The following is a 19,191-nucleotide window of genomic DNA, read 5'->3' as shown; positions in this document are numbered from 1 at the left end:
TTTATTGATTTATTATTTGTTTCTATTGACCTGATTTTCAAAATGTTGCAATGCAACGGTGTTACAGTAAGTGTTTCTTATAGATTCCTTGTGAGTGTATTTTTGCTTCATTATACCACACTAATATGAATATTTTCCTTCCAATAATAACAACAGAGAGAGGTTTTCTAAAAATGCCTTTTTATTTCTCCCCGGAGGCACCTTGCTTTTCACTTTCTCAAGGATCAAAACAAAACCATTTTTTTTAAACATGCAAGAAGGTTGCAGTTTCAGTCCTTCATAGTGCAGTACAGATGTCAACAATACCTGACACTATAGCAGGGTTTGGACATATAGACGAACTGGCTTGACCTAAAATAACAATGGCTTCTATTTGAAAATTAGTTCAATGTGTAAACATTTACTAAAATGTTCTGTACACACAAATTTGCTGATGTTCTTTCAGATAATCTTGTTTCAAAGCCTTGCTATTGTCTAATGGAATTAAATTCCTAGACCTCTCCATGATTGTGTTCATTTATGGGTGTGCAATTGGGCTCCTCCTCTTCTCAGCTACGTATAGTATTCCTCCGATTTTATTTTCGTACTTTTCTTGTTTTTCACTTTTTTGTGGTATTTTGAATTTTTTTCAGACTTTTTGTAGGACTTTTCGTCATTCTTCCTCCTTGCTCGTGTTGCTTCACTCCGTCTTTAAGCGTCCTCCTCAGCCTCCTCCTCAAACTCTCCCTCCTCCTCGGCGGTGGCGTCCTGGTACTGCTGGTACTCAGACACCAGGTCGTTCATGTTGCTCTCTGCCTCAGTGAACTCCATCTCGTCCATGCCCTCTCCGGTGTACCAATGGAGGAAGGCCTTGCGGCGGAACATGGCGGTGAACTGCTCAGAGATACGCTTGAACAGCTCCTGGATGGCCGTGCTGTTGCCGATGAAGGTGACGGCCATTTTGAGGCCTCTTGGAGGAATGTCGCAGACGGCGGTCTTGACGTTGTTGGGGATCCATTCAACGAAGTAGCTGCTGTTCTTGTTCTGGACGTTGAGCATCTGCTCGTCCACCTCCTTCATGGACATGCGGCCACGGAAGACAGCGGCGACAGTGAGGTAGCGACCGTGGCGCGGGTCACATGCGGCCATCATGTTCTTGGCGTCGAACACTTGCTGAGTGAGCTCAGGCACGGTGAGGGCACGATACTGCTGGCTCCCCCTGCTGGTGAGGGGGGCGAAGCCGGGGATGAAGAAGTGGAGACGGGGGAAAGGCACCATGTTGACGGCCAGTTTACGGAGGTCGGCGTTGAGCTGCCCGGGGAAACGCAGGCAAGTGGTGACTCCGCTCATGGTGGCCGACACCAGGTGGTTGAGGTCTCCGTAAGTCGGCGTGGTGAGTTTGAGGGTCCGGAAGCAGATGTCGTAGAGAGCCTCGTTGTCAATGCAGAAGGTCTCGTCTGTGTTCTCCACTAGCTGGTGGACTGACAGGGTGGCATTGTAGGGCTCCACCACAGTGTCTGACACTTTAGGGGAGGGCACCACGCTGAAGGTGTTCATGATGCGGTCGGGGTACTCTTCACGGATCTTGCTGATGAGCAGGGTGCCCATGCCCGAGCCAGTGCCCCCACCCAGGGAGTGGGTGAGCTGGAAACCCTGGAGGCAGTCACAGCTCTCAGCCTCTTTCCTCACCACATCCAGGACTGAGTCCACCAGCTCTGCTCCCTCAGTGTAGTGGCCCTTTGCCCAGTTGTTTCCTGCACCGCTCTGACCTAGAAACATCAGAGGAAAGGAGGGACATAAAGACCTCAAACACCTGAAATTACAGGACTGTTTCATAATGACTTTTTCCCTTGTGTTTCATTATCCTATGTGCCAACTAAACGTGATATGTCCCTTCAATGTCCAAGCAGTGCTAAACACAACCCCCTCTAGTTCCTTACCAAACACAAAGTTGTCTGGTCTGAAGATCTGCCCGAACGGTCCGGATCTGACAGAGTCCATGGTGCCGGGCTCCAGGTCCACTAAGACCGCTCTGGGTACATACTTGCCACCTCCATGAGACAACGATAGAGAGACACACACCAGCTCAATACTGCAGGGAACAATGGGTTATTTGATGTCAAGGGGAGAGGAGCTCCTGTCTGTCCACCAGGGGGAGGACAAAATACATCACGTCCTGTACACCACCACTAGTCCACGAATTGTGTGACCCTATCCAGTATCCCCTGCCACATTGTGATGTTCACCCATTACGTTACATTATGGATAGAATTTAAATGAATCTCAATTTCAATAGAATAAATGCATATATGTACATGTCTGTGTAAGCACCAAAGATGTTCTTCGGTTGAAAAGTTATTTGTAACTGTAGAGGGTAGAGATGTGCTACCTGAAGCCTCGTTGTAGTAGACACTGATCCTGTCCAGCTGCAAGTCACTGTCTCCATGGTAGGTGCCTGTGGGGTCGATGCCATGTTCATCGCTGATCACCTCCCAGAACTAAAAAGGTCGAGACATGTCAACCGAGAGGCTTGAATTGGCACAGGCCAGCACTGCTAAAGTGCAGGTTGCGCTCAGTGGCTGAACTACCAACAGAATGTGGGGTGGTGTGAGGTCAAGTGGTTGGGAAGCTAGTGGTAGTACATTTGGTTATTGTTGTTACTATATTATTACATTAGAAATGTCATGAAAAAATGACTATTGCTGTAAAGGTGAACAAGACCCTATACCATACAAGGTATCCTCTACAACACAAAACATACAAAACATCATGCAAGACACTCTATTATGTTAAGTTGAAACATATACCATATGGATATTCAATACACAACATAATTCCCAAACTATTCAAAATGTTATCCAGTTGGGTTGTCTATCCTGGCACAGATGTGTGCTCCTGACCTCCCAGCTACCACAGGTGGAGAAAAACACTCCCTGAGAATTCTCTCAGGGAGTATAGAGGCAAATCCAAGAAATAATTGCCTTCGCAGTCACAAGGCATTGAGCAGCACGTTCAAAATCGCATTTCTATAGCTGAATTGGTGCTTTTCAAGCTAGGCTACAGAGTCCCCCCCCCCTTGTGCAACGTACAGTGCAAGGACAGTTGTGGTGTGCTCGGTGTATTCGTTAGTTCAGCTTCGCAGTCACACTGCAAAGCTATGGTGTGTGTGCGGTATTGCGAAGTCTAAGAAGTGTGTGTAGATGCATGAGTGTGGATGTGATGCCTGCACACATCCATGCGTGCATGGTCGTGTCACTACTACTGATGTCACTTTTCTGACCTGGGAGGGCTGCAGCAACAACAAGGGATTAGAGTAATGTGGAGAAACATCTAGTCTTGGAGTGGAAGACCAGCTCAAGAGATGGGCGTAAAGAGCTGCTTAAAACAACTCTATACTTACGTTAGAATATCTACCGTCCATGAAGACGTGTTATAAACGGCTGAACAAGAGAGAGAGGGAGAGAAGCAATACTCTGTAGGCTACCACGTGAGCGGGCAAAGTAGAACCATCCCAGAGGAATTAGCCCACTGGGACAGATTGATGCGAACTCAACTGACCCTAATCTGAAATAGAGAGAGCGAGAACCTTGTTCTATATGAAACACCTCTTTGAGCTTTCACCCCACTTTACCATCTATTCTTGAACCCCTCTGATTATCAAGAAATATTAGTGAAATGGCCCATTCTTGTTCACCGTGCTGTCTGGTAATACACATTCGGATTTAACACATCAACAAGTTAGGGCTACCAAGTCAGCCTATTGACACACTCTGTTTCCCATCAGAATTCCATTCACCACAAAGGGTAGGCCTGAATAGACCTATGTAGCTATTTGGTATAGACAGAATATTTAAAGAGAGTTAATGAGGCCTTGTGGATATTACATTATGTTGATGACGTTTCACTGGCCCACTGGACATGGCTGGTGTTGCCAAATGGTGTTTGTGTAAAAGAACTAAAGTTGTGGATAAAAACATATAGGCTACACTTAAGTGTGTACTCGACTCCTTATCACAAGCATGAGTCATTTAAACGATGTCATGCGCTCTCATAGTCCACAGCCTGCTCATATCCCTCCCCAGAAGTCCCCTTCACAGTTGTTGGCGTTTTATATTTATTATTTAACTAGGCAAGTCAGTTACAAAAAAAAAATCTTATTTACAAAAAAAAAATCTTATTTACAATCACGGCCTACCCCGGGCCAAACCTGACCGACGCTGGACCAATTGTGCACCGCCCTATGGAACTTACAATCACAGCCGGATGTGATACAGCCTGGATTCGAACTAGGGACTGTAGTGACGCCTCTTGCACTAAGATGTTGTGCCTTAGACCGCTGCGCCACTCGGGAGCCCGATCTCTCCCTTGCCTGCTTCAGCAACTTTCCCCTTTTTTCCCCTTAAATTAAAAAGGACGTTGATTCAGCCCAAATAAGACAGCTGTAGTGTCCCCGCTATTCTCTTTAAATCACCATCGCGTTAATAATGGTTTATTTTACTGGTCTATTATGCGTAGTCAGCCAAGATGCGACGTGTCAATGCGCAACAGGGCATGCGTTTTTGTTGTAAAAAGCCCATTACTCTTTTACAAGTTATGTTTAAAGTTTGACTCGTGCCACTGCCTGAAGATGACTCAATAGTATTATAGGAGGCTATCTAGAGACATAGCCTAATTAACTAAATGTGTAATGCAAGGGAATACACATAGTCTACTGAGACTAAAAGTATAGGAAATGTAAACTTGTCAAACCACAAAAAAAAAGTCTCGAAAATGCAATCTTTGCGCGTCAACATCTGTAAACCGCGGGGGGTGAACTAGCCTTTGTGAAGCTATAGTTTTTCTACCGTGTCATAACTTTAGAACTAAGTGTCTTGTATATAAATGTCTAGTTTTTTTTTCCATCTGTGTTTTAAAGTCTTCATTTTAGACATCTCTTTTTCGTAGTCTATTGAAGAAAAGGCTATTCCAGACACGAAACAATGAGCGTGGCAGAAAAAGCAGACAGACGCCCAGCGAAATCACGTCTCAATAGCCCCGGGGATATCTTACCATAATAAAATAACTGTCAGCGTTTTTCCAGTTGTGCTTTCTTCTAAGACTAGTTTACATTGGCAAAAGATAAATGTATATCCCAAAAAGAACAAAAACGACGTAGAAGCTTTACAACTGGACTGAAAAACAGACAACAAAAGGCATATTCATTCCGGCACTCTTCATCCATTGGGAACTTTAAATGGCCTCATGTTAGAAAAAAGAGACCATAACGGAATATACTGCATTGAATGTTTAACATTTAGGCAAAGTGGATTTTTAAAAACTTAAAATACCCATAGCCTAGAATACAACTTTTTGAGAAGAAACAAATAGTTTTTACAATGCATTATTTATTAATTCCCAAATGTAAGCCTAGACATTGTTCGTTTAAGTTTTTAAGATTCTTACCTTGGCCCCAATCTGGTTACCGCACTGCCCGGCCTGAATGTGTACAATTTCCCTCATTCTGTAAGCGTGTAGTAATAGAAAATACAAGAGAATAAATTGAAGTGCTGTTATGTCGACGCTGTTGACACACTCACAACTGTGAAATATGTGGATGCCACCTTTGAGTAAGGCGGGACAACAAATGTAAAAGTCTGGACAGTGGCCAACCCGAAGTTTGCGCTAATGATTGGACAAGGACTTCGGAAACCCAATCTTGATTGGCTGAGGAAAGAAAATCAACGGGGTTTCTCTACCGTAAAGAAAGGGGCCGGAAGTAGAGAGGGAGTGCCGCGTCCCGTCCTGTTACTGCCCTGTTTTAGCTGGCAGGACATGGAGTCAGCGCACTCGCTATCAAATATTTTCTAATCTAGATGATCATGAACTGTATGACTTGCCTCGAATCCTGTAAGACTCATATAAAATAGTCTATTAATGCAAAAAGGTATTGTTGGAAAATAATCCCCCCCCCCGATTAGATGTGAAAATAGTTCCTAGAATAAAACAATAAAACAGTGATATTATGTACAGCAATTGATTCCCTTAAATCAGATCAGCCAAGACAAATGACGTACATATTGATAACCTTACTACAATAAGTCCAAAATGATGTTCATCATCCTACATTTTGAGTTGAAAACAGATATAATGATTATGCAGAATACTATCTTCTGCTGTTTGGTTATAACATCCAATGGCCAAATATATATATATGTAACCATGCCACCTGCTGTGCTGATTACCCCGGCCACTGCGTCTGAGGCCTTAATAAGACAAATATTCAACGGGGTGGTTGTATGAAGCAACACATTTAAGCTCCACACCAATCAAATGTATATATAAAGCCTTTTTTTTTTTTTTTTACATAAGCAGATGTCACAAAGGGCTTATACAGAAACCACGCCTAAAACCCCAAACAGCAAGCAATGCAGATGTAGAAACGCGGTGGCTAGAAAAAAAACTCCCTAGAAAGGCAGGAACCTAGGAGGAAACCTAGAGAGGAACCAGGCTCAGAGGTGTTGTCAGTCCTCTTCTGGCTGTGGCGGTGAAGATTATAAGAGTACATGGTCCTTAAGGCCAGATCGCTCTTCAATATGTTAAAATGTTCATAGACGACCAGCAGGGTCAAATAATAATAATAATAATGGTTATAGAGGGTGCAACAGGTCAGCACCCCAGGAGTAAATGTCAGTTGGCTTTTCATAGCAGAGGGGCGGGGTCACATCAAATAAACAACAAATAAAAAAGTGCAACTAAAGAGCAGAAATGCAATACTTTTGTTGATCTAGCTAAGTAATTCGATATTGTATCCTAAATACTGAAGTATTTCACACTGATCACTGAATGAAATTAAATTCACCACCGCAACACCAGATGGCGACAGCACATTTTGTAATGGGCGTGAGACGATGGATAGACTCTTTTGACGGGAAGGGCTATAACGGGACAAACGCTTCATATATACATACAGTCATTGGACAGACGATAGCAAGAATAACGCTTCTGTATTTTGAGAGCAAAAACAATTATCTATACATTTGCATTCTGCATTAGTTCATTCTGTCAAATTGGTAAGTGATTGGACATACTTCGCCTAATCATTCGATTGATTTGAAGCATCTCGGATTGCAATGTATGTAAACAGCAGTGGGGTCTGGCAAAAGGGATAGTGGAATTGGACACATTTGTATCATTTGGTAACGAGTTGCTACACCCTTGCATGTTTTATTTATATCCTATTTGCATGTGTGTTGATACATTTGTTGATACATATATTAGCTTGTCTTTCTATGCTCTTTATCAGCAAAATGTCCTGAGTGATGATGCGCAACATTTACGCAAATTAAATTAGCAGTCAGTGTTGTCTCGAGAACTTTCTCAAGGCTCCTGCCCCCTTGGATTTTCATGGAGAAGATCACAATAGTTCTAATACTGACTACCAGCTCAAATTCGGATTAAATCTGAATTGAAATATAGAAAACGTTTAGTCACATTTGTTACTTACAGTAGCTATATGAAATTATTATTAGGCCTACTGTATAGATTTCAGTCAAAGCTGTCAAGCATGACTGATGAATGAAGCTATAAAAGCTTGAGCAATATGCCAATGTACGACTCTTAAGTAGACCACTGTCTGGCCCATTGCCAAGCATTGAAGCTTGGTATATGAAATTGTTTAATTACATTTTGTGTGTGTATTTTTTTGTATTTCTAGAATCTGAGGGAGAAAAAAACATGTTCTACACATGTGGTCCAAATGAGGCTATGGTGGTGTCAGGTCCATTCTCTAATCAATACAATTCTATTCTCCATTTATAAACATATTACATTAAAGAGCTCTAAGATGGTAGTAATACTCGCATGCGTATCTCACCATCCTCTCGCTCTCTCGCTCTCCTTCTCTTGCTCTTTCGCTCTCTCGCTCTCTCTCGCTCTCCCTCTCTCTCTCGCTCTCTCGCTCTCCCTCTCTCTCTCTCACTCTCCCTCTCTCGCTCTCTTCCTCTCCCTCTCTCGCTCTCTTCCTCTCCCTCTCTCGCTCTCGCTCTCTGTTTCTCAGGGCTCTGCCGTTCTCCTCCAGTAATGATTTCTGGAGGCAGAGTGTTTGTGCTTCCCTGTGTTCAGAAGATCCAGAGGTGTGGTCTCTTTTCCTGTTCACGTCTGCAAACACATATATTGGCCGTGCGTTGCCATTTGCCATTGTTTTGGGATATCATACTACAGCATTGTGGAATGACTATCTCTCTCTCTCATTTCCCCTCCTCTCTCCCAGGATCTCCCTGAACACTCTGACGCTGAACGTGAAGAGTGATAAAGTCTACACCCGGCATGGGGTTCCCATCTCGGTCACTGGTATTGCCCAGGTTTGTCTCTCCATCTTTCTCTGTCTCCATTTCTTCCTGAGCCAATGTAACGGCACTATTCTGTTACATCACCTTTAAGCCTTGTGTCAACGACCGCAGCAGAGCTGTGCTCAAAAGTTTACCTCCACAGTCAGGTGGGCAATAATGGCCCCAGTTTTGAACACAAACGTAAAGGCTCTCTTTAAGTAAGTAGGTATCAAGTAGCTAATTAAAACACGCCAACTGTTTTGCTTATATCATTCATTTATACACGGGTCTTAAATGATGAAATACCTCACTCGCTTGTGCTTTGGACAGAACTGAGTAACCTTGCCTGTTGGGAGTGTTAGTACTACTACTACTGCTGTGTAGTCGGGTAGTATACAGCAGATGCTTCTGTTTGTTTAGCAATGTGCACACCTGAGTCATGCTCATTAATCACCAACAACAGACTAAAACAGGGAGGGACTACCTGAACTTGCTCATAAAATGCACATTTTCTGTTTCAAAACATTTCAAAATGTTTTCGGTTGCGTGCCCTAATGATCTATTAACCTGTGTGCTCTCCTCCCTCCAGATGAAGATCCAGGGGCAGAACAAGCAGATGCTGGCCGCAGCCTGTCAGATGTTCATGGGGAAGTCGGAGGGCGAGATCGCCCAAATCGCCCTGGAGACGCTGGAGGGTCACCAGAGGGCCATTATTGCCCACCTGACTGTGGAGGTAAACCTGACCTTTTTAGCACAGCCGTGCTGCGGTCGTTGGTCCAAGGCGAAGTCGAGTACCTGCCGAGGACCCAATCACAATGCTTGTTTTGACCAACCTGTTGTAGAACATCTGTTTTGCAAGATGTCACAAACAGATCTGGGATCAGGCTACATTATAGCAGCTCACCCATTTTAGTGCAATATAGAAACATTTTGGCACCATTTGCCTTCTTCACGGTTGCATGAGGTTAACTGGATAGCACTCTTACTGGCCACATCCGCAGTTACAGATAAACAAACAGCACATTATAGCATATCACTGATTTCAATGCTTTAAAGCCATGACCAAACCCAAGAGCTATGGCTAGAGATACACTCCCCTACCCATTTATTTGGACAGGGAAGCTAAAACTTTTAATTTGGCCCCATACTCCAGCATTTTGGATTTGAGATCAATTGTTTAATATGAGGCGACTGTACATAATGTCACCTTTTATTAGAGGGTATTTCTTTATGTACACCACCGTTCAAAAGTTTGGGGTCACTTAGAAATGTCCTTGTTTTTGAAAGAAAAGCAAATTTTTTGTCCGTTAAAATAACATCAAATTGTTCAGAAATACAGTGGAGACATTGTTAATGTTGTAAATTACTATTGTAGCTGGAAACGGCTGATTTCTAATGGAATATCTACATAGACGTACAGAGGCCCACCCACAAAACACCAGTCTCAACGTCAACAGTGAAGAGGCGACTCCGGGATGCTGGCCTTCTATGCAGAGTTCCTCTGTCCAGTGTCTGTGTTCTTTTGCCCATCTTAATCTTTTATTTTTATTGGCCAGTCTGAGATATGGCTTTTTCTTTGCAACTCTGCCTCGAAGGCCAGCATCCCGGAGTCGCCTCTTCACGGTTGACATTTAGACTGGTGTTTTACGTGTACTATTTATTGAAGCTGCCAGTTGAGGACTTGTGAGGCGTCTGTTTCTCAAACTAGACACTCTAATGTACTTGTCCTCTTGCTCAGTTGTGCACCGGGGCCTCCCACTCCTCTTTCTATTCTGGTTAGGGCCAGTTTGCGCTGTTCTGTGAAGGGAGTAGTACACAGCGTTGTATGAGATCTTCAGTTTCTTGACAATTTCTCGCATAGAACAGCCTTCATTTCTCAGAACAAGAATAGACTGATGAGTTTCAGAATAAAGTTCTTTGTTTCTAGCCATTTTGATCCTGTAATCGAACACACAAATGCTGATGCTCCAGATACTCAACTAGTCTAAAGAAGGCCAATTCTATTGCTTCTTTAATCAGAACAACAGTATGCAGTTGTACTAACATAATTGCAAATGGGTTTTCTAATGATCAATTAGCCTTTTAAAATGATAAACTTGGATTAGCTAACACAACGTGCCATTGGAACACAGGAGTGATGGTTGCTGATAAAGGGCCTCTGTACGCCTATGTAGATATTCCATAAGAAATAATCAGTTTCCAGCTACAATAGTAATTTACAACATTAACAATGTCTACACTGTATTTCTGATCAATTTGATGTTATTTTAATGGACAAAAAATGTGATTTTCTTTAAAAAATAAGGACATTTCTAAGTGACCCCAAACTTTTGAACGGTAGTATATGTACCACACGCAAAACAGCACATTGCATACTAGAAATGGCTTGTGACATACCATAACAAACAGACCATAACAAACAGACCGTAACAAACAGACCATAACAAACAGACCATAAACAGACCATAACAAACATACCATAACAAACAGACCAAAACAAACAGACCATAAACAGACCATAACAAACATACCATAACAAACAGACCATAACAAACGGACCATAAACAGACCATAACAAACAGACCATAAACAGACCATAACAAACAGACCATAAACAGACCATAACAAACAAACCATAACAAACAGACCAAAACAAACAGACCATAACAAACAGACCATAACAAACAACAAATCAAACAGACCATAACAAACAGACCATAACAAACAACAAATCAAACCGTATTATATATTTACAGTCGAACCATAGTCATATGGAAATCTATTTCTGGCTATGTGTTCAACTACATAGTAGCATGATGGAGAGGGAGCACTGCATCTTTTCATTGTCAAACGAAGGTATATCAACATAGGCCCTAACTCTGTTATTTCCCCCATCAGGAGATCTATAGGGACCGCAAGAAGTTCTCGGAGGAGGTGTTCAAGGTGGCCTCGTCTGACTTGGTCAACATGGGCATCAGCGTGGTCAGCTACACGCTCAAAGACGTTCACGATGACCAGGTGTGCTTTCTCTCTCTACTTTCAATGGAGACTCCATTTTTCCGCAGATGCTCCAATAAAAGGTAAATAATGGACACTAGATGGATGCCAGGTAAATAATCGACCCTAAACTAAAAGCATGCTGTCGTCTTCCTCTCTGTGGTTCAGGACTACCTCCACTCCCTGGGGAAGTCCAGGACCGCCCAGGTGCAGAAAGACGCCCGCATCGGAGAGGCCCAGTTCAAGAGGGATGCTGTGATCAGGGTGAGCCACCTCTCCCTTCTCTCTAGTCTCTCATTCTTTCTACCTTCTCTCCCTCAACCCGTTATCCTTTACCTTGCTCTTGTTTATTTCGGAATTCACCATCATATTTTCTATTGCTTGGTTTTCCTTATCCGTTCTTACTTGATTTTTTGGGGGGGGTAGACCAACTTGAATATTGCAGATAGATTATAGTTTCCATCAATGTAATTGTCTGCATAATTTACAATCCCCCATATATATATAAATATATATACATATATCTCTCCTTCCAGACTCACATTAAGCATCTCCAATCTAAAATTAAATCTAATCTTTTCGCAACAAAGCATCCTTCACTCATGCTGCCAAACATACTCTCGTAAAACTGACTATCCTACCGATCCTTGACTTCGGCAATGTCATTTACAAAATAGCCTCCAACACTCTACTCAGCAAATTGGATGCAGTCTATCACAGTGTCATCCGTTTTGTCACCAAAGCCCCATATACCACCCACCACTGCGACCTGTATGCTCTCGTTGGCTGGCCCTCGCTTCATATTCGTCGCATATTCGTCGCTCCAGGTCATCTATAAGTCTTTGCTAGGTAAAGCCCCAACTTATCTCAGCTCACTGGTCACCATAGCAGCACCCACCCATAGCACGCACTCCAGCAGGTATATTTCACTGGTCGTCCCCAAAGCCAATTCCTACCTTGGCCGCCTTTCCTTCCAGTTCTCTGCTGCCAATGACTGGAAGAACTGCAAAAATCAATGAAGCTGGAAACTCATACCTCCCTCACTAGCTTTAAGCACCAGCTTTCAGAGCAGCTGACAGATCACTGCACCTTTACATAGCCAGTCTGTAAACAGCCCATCCAACTATCTTATCCCCATACTGTTATTTATTTGATTTATTTTGCTCCGTTGCACCCCAGTATCTCTACTTGCACACTCATCTTCTGCACATCTATCACTCCAGTGTTTAATTGATAAATTGTAATTATTTTACCACTATAGCCTATTTATTTACTTTATCCTACTTCATTTGCACACACTGTATATACAGTGCCTTGCGAAAGTATTCGGCCCCCTTGAACTTTGCGACCTTTTGCCACATTTCAGGCTTCAAACATAAAGATATAAAACTGTATTTTTTTGTGAAGAATCAACAACAAGTGGGACACAATCATGAAGTGGAACGACATTTATTGGATATTTCAAACTTTTTTAACAAATCAAAAACTGAAAAATTGGGCGTGCAGAATTATTCAGCCCCCTTAAGTTAATACTTTGTAGCGCCACCTTTTGCTGCGATTACAGCTGTAAGTCGCTTGGGGTATGTCTCTATCAGTTTTGCACATCGAGAGACTGACATTTTTTCCCATTCCTCCTTGCAAAACAGCTCGAGCTCAGTGAGGTTGGATGGAGAGCATTTGTGAACAGCAGTTTTCAGTTCTTTCCACAGATTCTCGATTGGATTCAGGTCTGGACTTTGACTTGGCCATTCTAACACCTGGATATGTTTATTTTTGAACCATTCCATTGTAGATTTTGCTTTATGTTTTGGATCTTTGTCTTCTTGGAAGACAAATCTCCGTCCCAGTCTCAGGTCTTTTGCAGACTCCATCAGGTTTTCTTCCAGAATGGTCCTGTATTTGGCTCCATCCATCTTCCCATCAATTTTAACCATCTTCCCTGTCCCTGCTGAAGAAAAGCAGGCCCAAACCATGATGCTGCCACCACCATGTTTGACAGTGGGGATGGTGTGTTCAGCTGTGTTGCTTTTACGCCAAACATAACGTTTTGCATTGTTGCCAAAAAGTTCAATTTTGGTTTCATCTGACCAGAGCACCTTCTTCCACATGTTTGGTGTGTCTCCCAGGTGGCTTGTGGCAAACTTTAAACAACACTTTTTATGGATATCTTTAAGAAATGGCTTTCTTCTTGCCACTCTTCCATAAAGGCCAGATTTGTGTAATATACGACTGATTGTTGTCCTATGGACAGAGTCTCCCACCTCAGCTGTAGATCTCTGCAGTTCATCCAGAGTGATCATGGGCCTCTTGGCTGCATCTCTGATCAGTCTTCTCCTTGTATGAGCTGAAAGTTTAGAGGGACGGCCAGGTCTTGGTAGATTTGCAGTGGTCTGATACTCCTTCCATTTCAATATTATCGCTTGCACAGTGCTCCTTGGGATGTTTAAAGCTTGGGAAATCTTTTTGTATCCAAATCCGGCTTTAAACTTCTTCACAACAGTATCTCGGACCTGCCTGGTGTGTTCCTTGTTCTTCATGATGCTCTCTGCGCTTTTAACGGACCTCTGAGACTATCACAGTGCAGGTGCATTTATACGGAGACTTGATTACACACAGGTGGATTGTATTTATCATCATTAGTCATTTAGGTCAACATTGGATCATTCAGAGTTAAAAAAAAGTTTGAAATATCCAATAAATGTCGTTCCACTTCATGATTGTGTCCCACTTGTTGTTGATTCTTCACAAAAAAAATACAGTTTTATATCTTTATGTTTGAAGCCTGAAATGTGGCAAAAGGTCGCAAAGTTCAAGGGGGCCGAATACTTTCGCAAGGCACTGTAGACTTTTTCTATTGTATTATTGACTGTACGTTTGTTTATCCCATGTGTAATTCTGTGTTGTTGTATGTGACGCCCTGCTTTGCTTTCTCTTGGCCAGGTCGCAGTTGTAAATGAGAACTTGTTCTCAACTAGCCTACCTGGTTAAATAAAGATGAAATAAATAGATACAATACTTTTCTCTTTCCTGGTACTCCATCTCAACCTTTCCTCGTCCAAACTCCTCTTGTTTCTTTTTCCCCTCTCTCTGTGTCTCTCACTGTAGGAGGCCCATGCCATGCAGGAGAAGATCTCAGCCCAGTATGTAAATGAGATCCAGATGGCCAAGGCTCAGAGGGACTATGAGCTGAAGAAAGCATCCTATGACATCGAAGTCAACACCAAGAAGGCGGAGTCCGAGATGGCCTACCAGCTACAGGTATGTCCATGATATTACTCTAAGACACGGATGTATTGTACTGCACACCCAATCTCGTTATTTGTTTGTTCTCAAAATGGAAAGTATCTCACCAAACCAATTGAAACAAAACAACACAAAAGTAAAACACGGAATACTCAACAACAACAAAAACCACATAGAGGTCAAACATAACCTCTTAAAAATGGTCACAAAGAGCGCCACTGAGATCTTGGTCTTACCGTTTGAACCCTATCAGGTGGCCAAGACCAAGCAGCGCATCGAGGAGGAGAAGATGCAGGTGAAGGTGGTGGAGCGCTCTCAGCAGATCATGCTCCAGGAGCAGGAGATCACCCGCAGGGAGAAGGAGCTGGAGGCCAAGGTCAAGAAGCCCGCTGAGGCTGAGAGATACCGCCTGGAGAAGCTGGCCGAGGCCCAGCGGTGAGTAACGGCCACAGGGTCTCCAAAAGACCTTTCACAAATTATATATTTTAGTTTGTGAAAGATGTATTGCATAGACAATGAAAATATACTAGATAATTAATGCGTTCTATGGAGTATGAGACAGACAAAAAAAAACACATATACAAACTATACTGAATATGTACAATGTACTATATCCGTAATGTATACCTCACTGGCCAACCAAGGTGTATGAGATCAAATAAATGTTTCTCTTCCCACAGTGCACAGCTCATCATGGAGGCAGAGGCTGAAGCAGAGTCCATTAGGGTGAGTGAGCATCACATTGTTCGAGATAGATTCTGAAAACGACATTGTTAGTATAGGACTGTTACTGTTTCAAGCTTGTTTTACCCCTAAAAGCAGCTCATTCTTGTGTCTGTGACTCGTATAAGCAGAGAGAACTTTAATGGTAATAGGAGAAGTCCACGTTCACCACACTCAAGCCATTTTGCTTGCTCAAATCAATACTACTAAATATTGCAGTCAACTTACGATAAGTTACACCCAAGGAGGCTGGAACAACATAGTTTGACCGTCATAACAAAATGTTCTTCTCTCTTTCTCTCTCTCTCAGATTAAGGGAGATGCGGAGGCCTTTGCTGTGGAGGCAAAGGGGAGAGCCGAGGCGGAGCAGATGGCCAAGAAGGCCGAAGCCTTCCAGCAGTACAAGGAGGGAGCCATGGTGGACATGCTGCTGGAGCAACTACCACTAGTGAGAAACAAACCTTTGAAGAGACGGAGCTCAAATACACATATGAGATGTGGACGTTTAACGATCGCGTAAAATCCTGCATGGAATCGAATATTTGCATGAAAAAGTCATAACACTGATAGAAAGTTAGTTTGTGCACATAGTTGTAGAGCCCAAAATCCGATCACCGGGCATAGAAACTGGACGGACACCTCTCGTATGTGCCTCTGTCCTCCTCTAGATGGCGGAAGAGATCAGCAGGCCTCTGGCGCAGGCTCAGAAGATCACCATGATATCCAGCGGCGGCGGCGAGGTGGGCGCGGCCCAGCTCACAGGGGAGGTGCTAGACATCATGACCCGCCTACCAGCGGCGGTGGAGAAACTGACCGGAATCAACATCTCGCAGGTGAGACGGCCTAACCAACGATGTGCGTGATGTATTATATTACAAGATGACTTCTATTTGTCTGCGTAACAACATTCTCAGTCGGTCTCCAATTAATTATACCAGTTGTTACCCCCCAAAATGATAATAATAATGTTTTATTGTCACATACACCGGAGAGGTGCAGAGAAATGTGTTGTTTTACAAGGTCAGTCATGGTAGCACAGCGCCCTCGGAGCAAATTAGGGTTAAGTGGCTAACTCAAGGATATATCAACAGATCGGGTATTCGAACTAGCGACCTTTCAGCTACTAGCCCAACGCTCTAGAGTTATATTTCACAGGATAGGATATATGAATAACTTGCCAGATAACTGTGACAAACACGCATGTACATGTATAACTCTTCATTTGACGGTTTATGAAGAATGCTAAAGGTTAGTATGTGTCATCGTAAGTACCATGTACAAGATAGCATAGCATGCCGACTGCAGGTTAGTAATGTTTGTATTGTTGGTAAACCTAGTTGGCTAGCTCCTACTTTGTGAGTCCTTACTCCTTCATTTTCTCTCTCTCTCCAAATCCCCCCCCCCAACCCCACCCTCTCGCTCTCTGTCTCTCCATCTTCCTCTCTCTCAACCTGTCCCTCCATCCTCTAGGTGGCGACTCGTATGGGCTGAGGAGAGGCCCCGGGTGCTCAGGTAGACCTATCATCATACCCCTGCCTGGCTGTAGTGTCTGCGTATGTGTCTACTGTCACAGCCGTACCTTCTCTCCTCAAGTACGTTATGCCAACGACATATCTGCTTCTATGATCAACCCTTTCTATCGATCCCCTCTTCTTTCCATGTGTCTTAGTGCCCCTTTTCTCTGCCTGTCTCACCTTTCACCTCTAACCCGTTTTCTATTTGGCCCTGGATTCCTCCTCCTAACTGCCTGTGTCCACTGCCTTGCTGCCAAGCCCTAAGTGCATCTTAACTGGCGAGTTCAATGCAAGCGCGCAATCAACTCGTCCATCCAGTATTTTCATTCTCAGCGCTCGGTCTTACTCATCAGAAGAAAAGGGGACCTGACCAAATCCATGTTTCAGTCTTTCATTGTTTTTAATGTTACTGGTTGTCGTTTTAGTCTGACAAAATGTAATTGGTTAAGAGAAAATGTCATGGCTCTGTGGGCACTAAGTTTGAGTAACAATGAATGTAAAAAATATTCACCATTCAAAGTATCCAATATTCTAATCTATACCTGCAAAGGCTCTTGGGAGAAGTAGTCTGAATAGGCCAGTCAACTTGTTTCTCAATATATGATTATTTTCTATGGATTTCTATCTGTGAAATGTGTGCTTTCCCATTGATGTGTGTCTACAGTCACTGTTACGACACGCAACGTGCGTGTTTTTGATGTTGTTTTCGTTGTACTTTCTCACACTGAATTATCCTATTTAATCAATATTCGTCAGAAAGGACCTTCTAGTCAAGCAGATTATGTAGCAGTTCTCACAAATGTGACTTGCATTACTTTTGTCCAGAGTGCTAGGGGACTGGTTTACTGCTCTGTTATAGCTGTCAAAATGTAATATGACGTTATAATCTTGGAATTATTGCACTTCTGCCTAACGCTACGTACTGTAATGTCAAGCTGTACTATTTATGTTAATTGAGATGTACTGTTAGCATTGAAGCTACATTATTCTTAAGGTGGTCCTCAGATCAACGGAAATAGTAGCTGTGATAATTAATAATAAAGGGAGCGATTTTCAGTTAGAAAAATGTTGATTGTCGTCAGAAGTAGAAAGAGAGGAGGTGTCATGTAAAAAGAAGAAATTCGGAAAGCATGTACTCTCTTTTTGGAAACCTTTTGAAGCCCAAACTAAAGCTAGCTGTGTCGTATTGTACTACTAATGGACATAACAGCATGATATACAAGCATTGAGTACATGGCACATACAGAATATACATCCATTGTTGCCCTCAGAACAGCCTAATTTCATTGGGGCATCAACTCCACAAGTTGTTGAAAGTGTTCCACAGGGATGCTGGCCCATGTTGACTCCAATGTTTACCACAGTTGTGTCAAGTTGGCTGGTGGACCATTCTTGATACACACGGGAAACTGTTGAGTGTGAAAAACCCAGCAGCGTTGCAGTTCTTGACACAAACCAGTGCACCTGGCACCTACTACCATACCTCGTTCAAATGCACTTACATTTTTTGTCTTGCCCATTCACCCTCTGAATGGCACACATACACAATCCATGTCTCAATTGTCTCAAGGCTTAAAAATCCTTCTTTAACATGTCTCCTCCCCTTCATCTACACTGATTGAAGTGGATTTAACGAGTGACATCAATAAGGGATCATAGCTTTCACCTGGATTCACCTGGTCAGTCTATGTCATGGAAAGAGCAGGTGTTCCTAATGTTTTGTATACTCACTGTATTTCATGACACTGCATTTCACCAAAGGAAAGGCAAGTGGTCATTCCTCATCCCCGTATGCATTGGCTGGTGCAATCAAGTTTCGCCTCTGGGCGATTAATAAAGTACTATCTTATCTTATCGTCCAATCAATGTCTCAGATCAGTATGTTCAATGGAAATCCTCCAGATAGCACAGCGTGCTAGCCCTGTGTGTCTCATGGCATTGTCGGGTCTAGTGAGATGACTGATTCAGTATAGGAAGTGAGGCCGACAACCAACTTGCCTTATCCCCCACACACTGTCACCCTTGACCTCATCATCACCACACAAGATCGCATCTTATGTACTGATGATGTTACACAGAATAGTCTGTAATGTATTGAATTGTATATTTAATTTCATAGATTTTTTTTGTTGTTGTATTTATTTATGGGTTTTTTTATATGTAATTTTTTCAGGAGCCTGAAGGCATGACCCATAACAGGTACTCCTGCTATGGATAAGTAACCAAACCAGGGACTGAACCAGAGGTTCAAAATATGTCCAAAGCATCAAAATAAGGGATATTTTGGATGTTGTAATTACTGTAGAAATGCCTCTACAGTACCTGTTTTAGTGAAGTATGTTAAAATGTGTGTTCAATTTAGCTTAAAACATGTTGTACTGTACTCAAAGATAAGAAAATCATATCTAAAATCAGCTGTTTATGTCAAG

At 42.8% G+C, this 19,191-nt stretch overlaps 2 protein-coding genes across 2 annotated transcripts; one reads left to right on the top strand and one right to left on the bottom strand.

Moving 5' to 3' along the window:
* Positions 1-163: 163 nt before the first annotated feature.
* Positions 164-5,697, bottom strand: LOC139392438 (tubulin beta chain). The gene is made up of 4 exons (XM_071140419.1): positions 5,422-5,697; positions 2,369-2,477; positions 1,920-2,030; positions 164-1,748 (listed from the first exon to the last, which is right to left on the bottom strand). Exons 1-4 carry the CDS (start codon positions 5,476-5,478, stop codon positions 691-693), a joined length of 1,335 nt encoding a protein of 444 aa, XP_070996520.1. The 5' UTR covers positions 5,479-5,697; the 3' UTR covers positions 164-690.
* A 1,185-nt stretch (positions 5,698-6,882) lies between these two features.
* LOC139391680 (flotillin-1) lies at positions 6,883-18,624 on the top strand. The gene is made up of 13 exons (XM_071139119.1): positions 6,883-7,028; positions 7,673-7,735; positions 8,015-8,090; positions 8,228-8,318; positions 8,875-9,018; positions 11,184-11,303; positions 11,451-11,546; positions 14,388-14,540; positions 14,779-14,960; positions 15,206-15,251; positions 15,559-15,696; positions 15,917-16,081; positions 16,719-18,624. Exons 2-13 carry the CDS (start codon positions 7,693-7,695, stop codon positions 16,737-16,739), a joined length of 1,275 nt encoding a protein of 424 aa, XP_070995220.1. The 5' UTR covers positions 6,883-7,028; positions 7,673-7,692; the 3' UTR covers positions 16,740-18,624.
* The last annotated feature ends 567 nt before the right edge of the window (positions 18,625-19,191 follow it).

The sequence above is a fragment of the Oncorhynchus clarkii genome, chromosome 32 (assembly GCF_045791955.1).
Source record: "Oncorhynchus clarkii lewisi isolate Uvic-CL-2024 chromosome 32, UVic_Ocla_1.0, whole genome shotgun sequence".
Classification (NCBI taxonomy): Eukaryota; Metazoa; Chordata; class Actinopteri; order Salmoniformes; family Salmonidae; genus Oncorhynchus; species Oncorhynchus clarkii.
The sequence above is the reverse complement of the archived record's forward strand: the minus strand, read 5'-3'. Positions and strand labels throughout refer to the sequence as shown.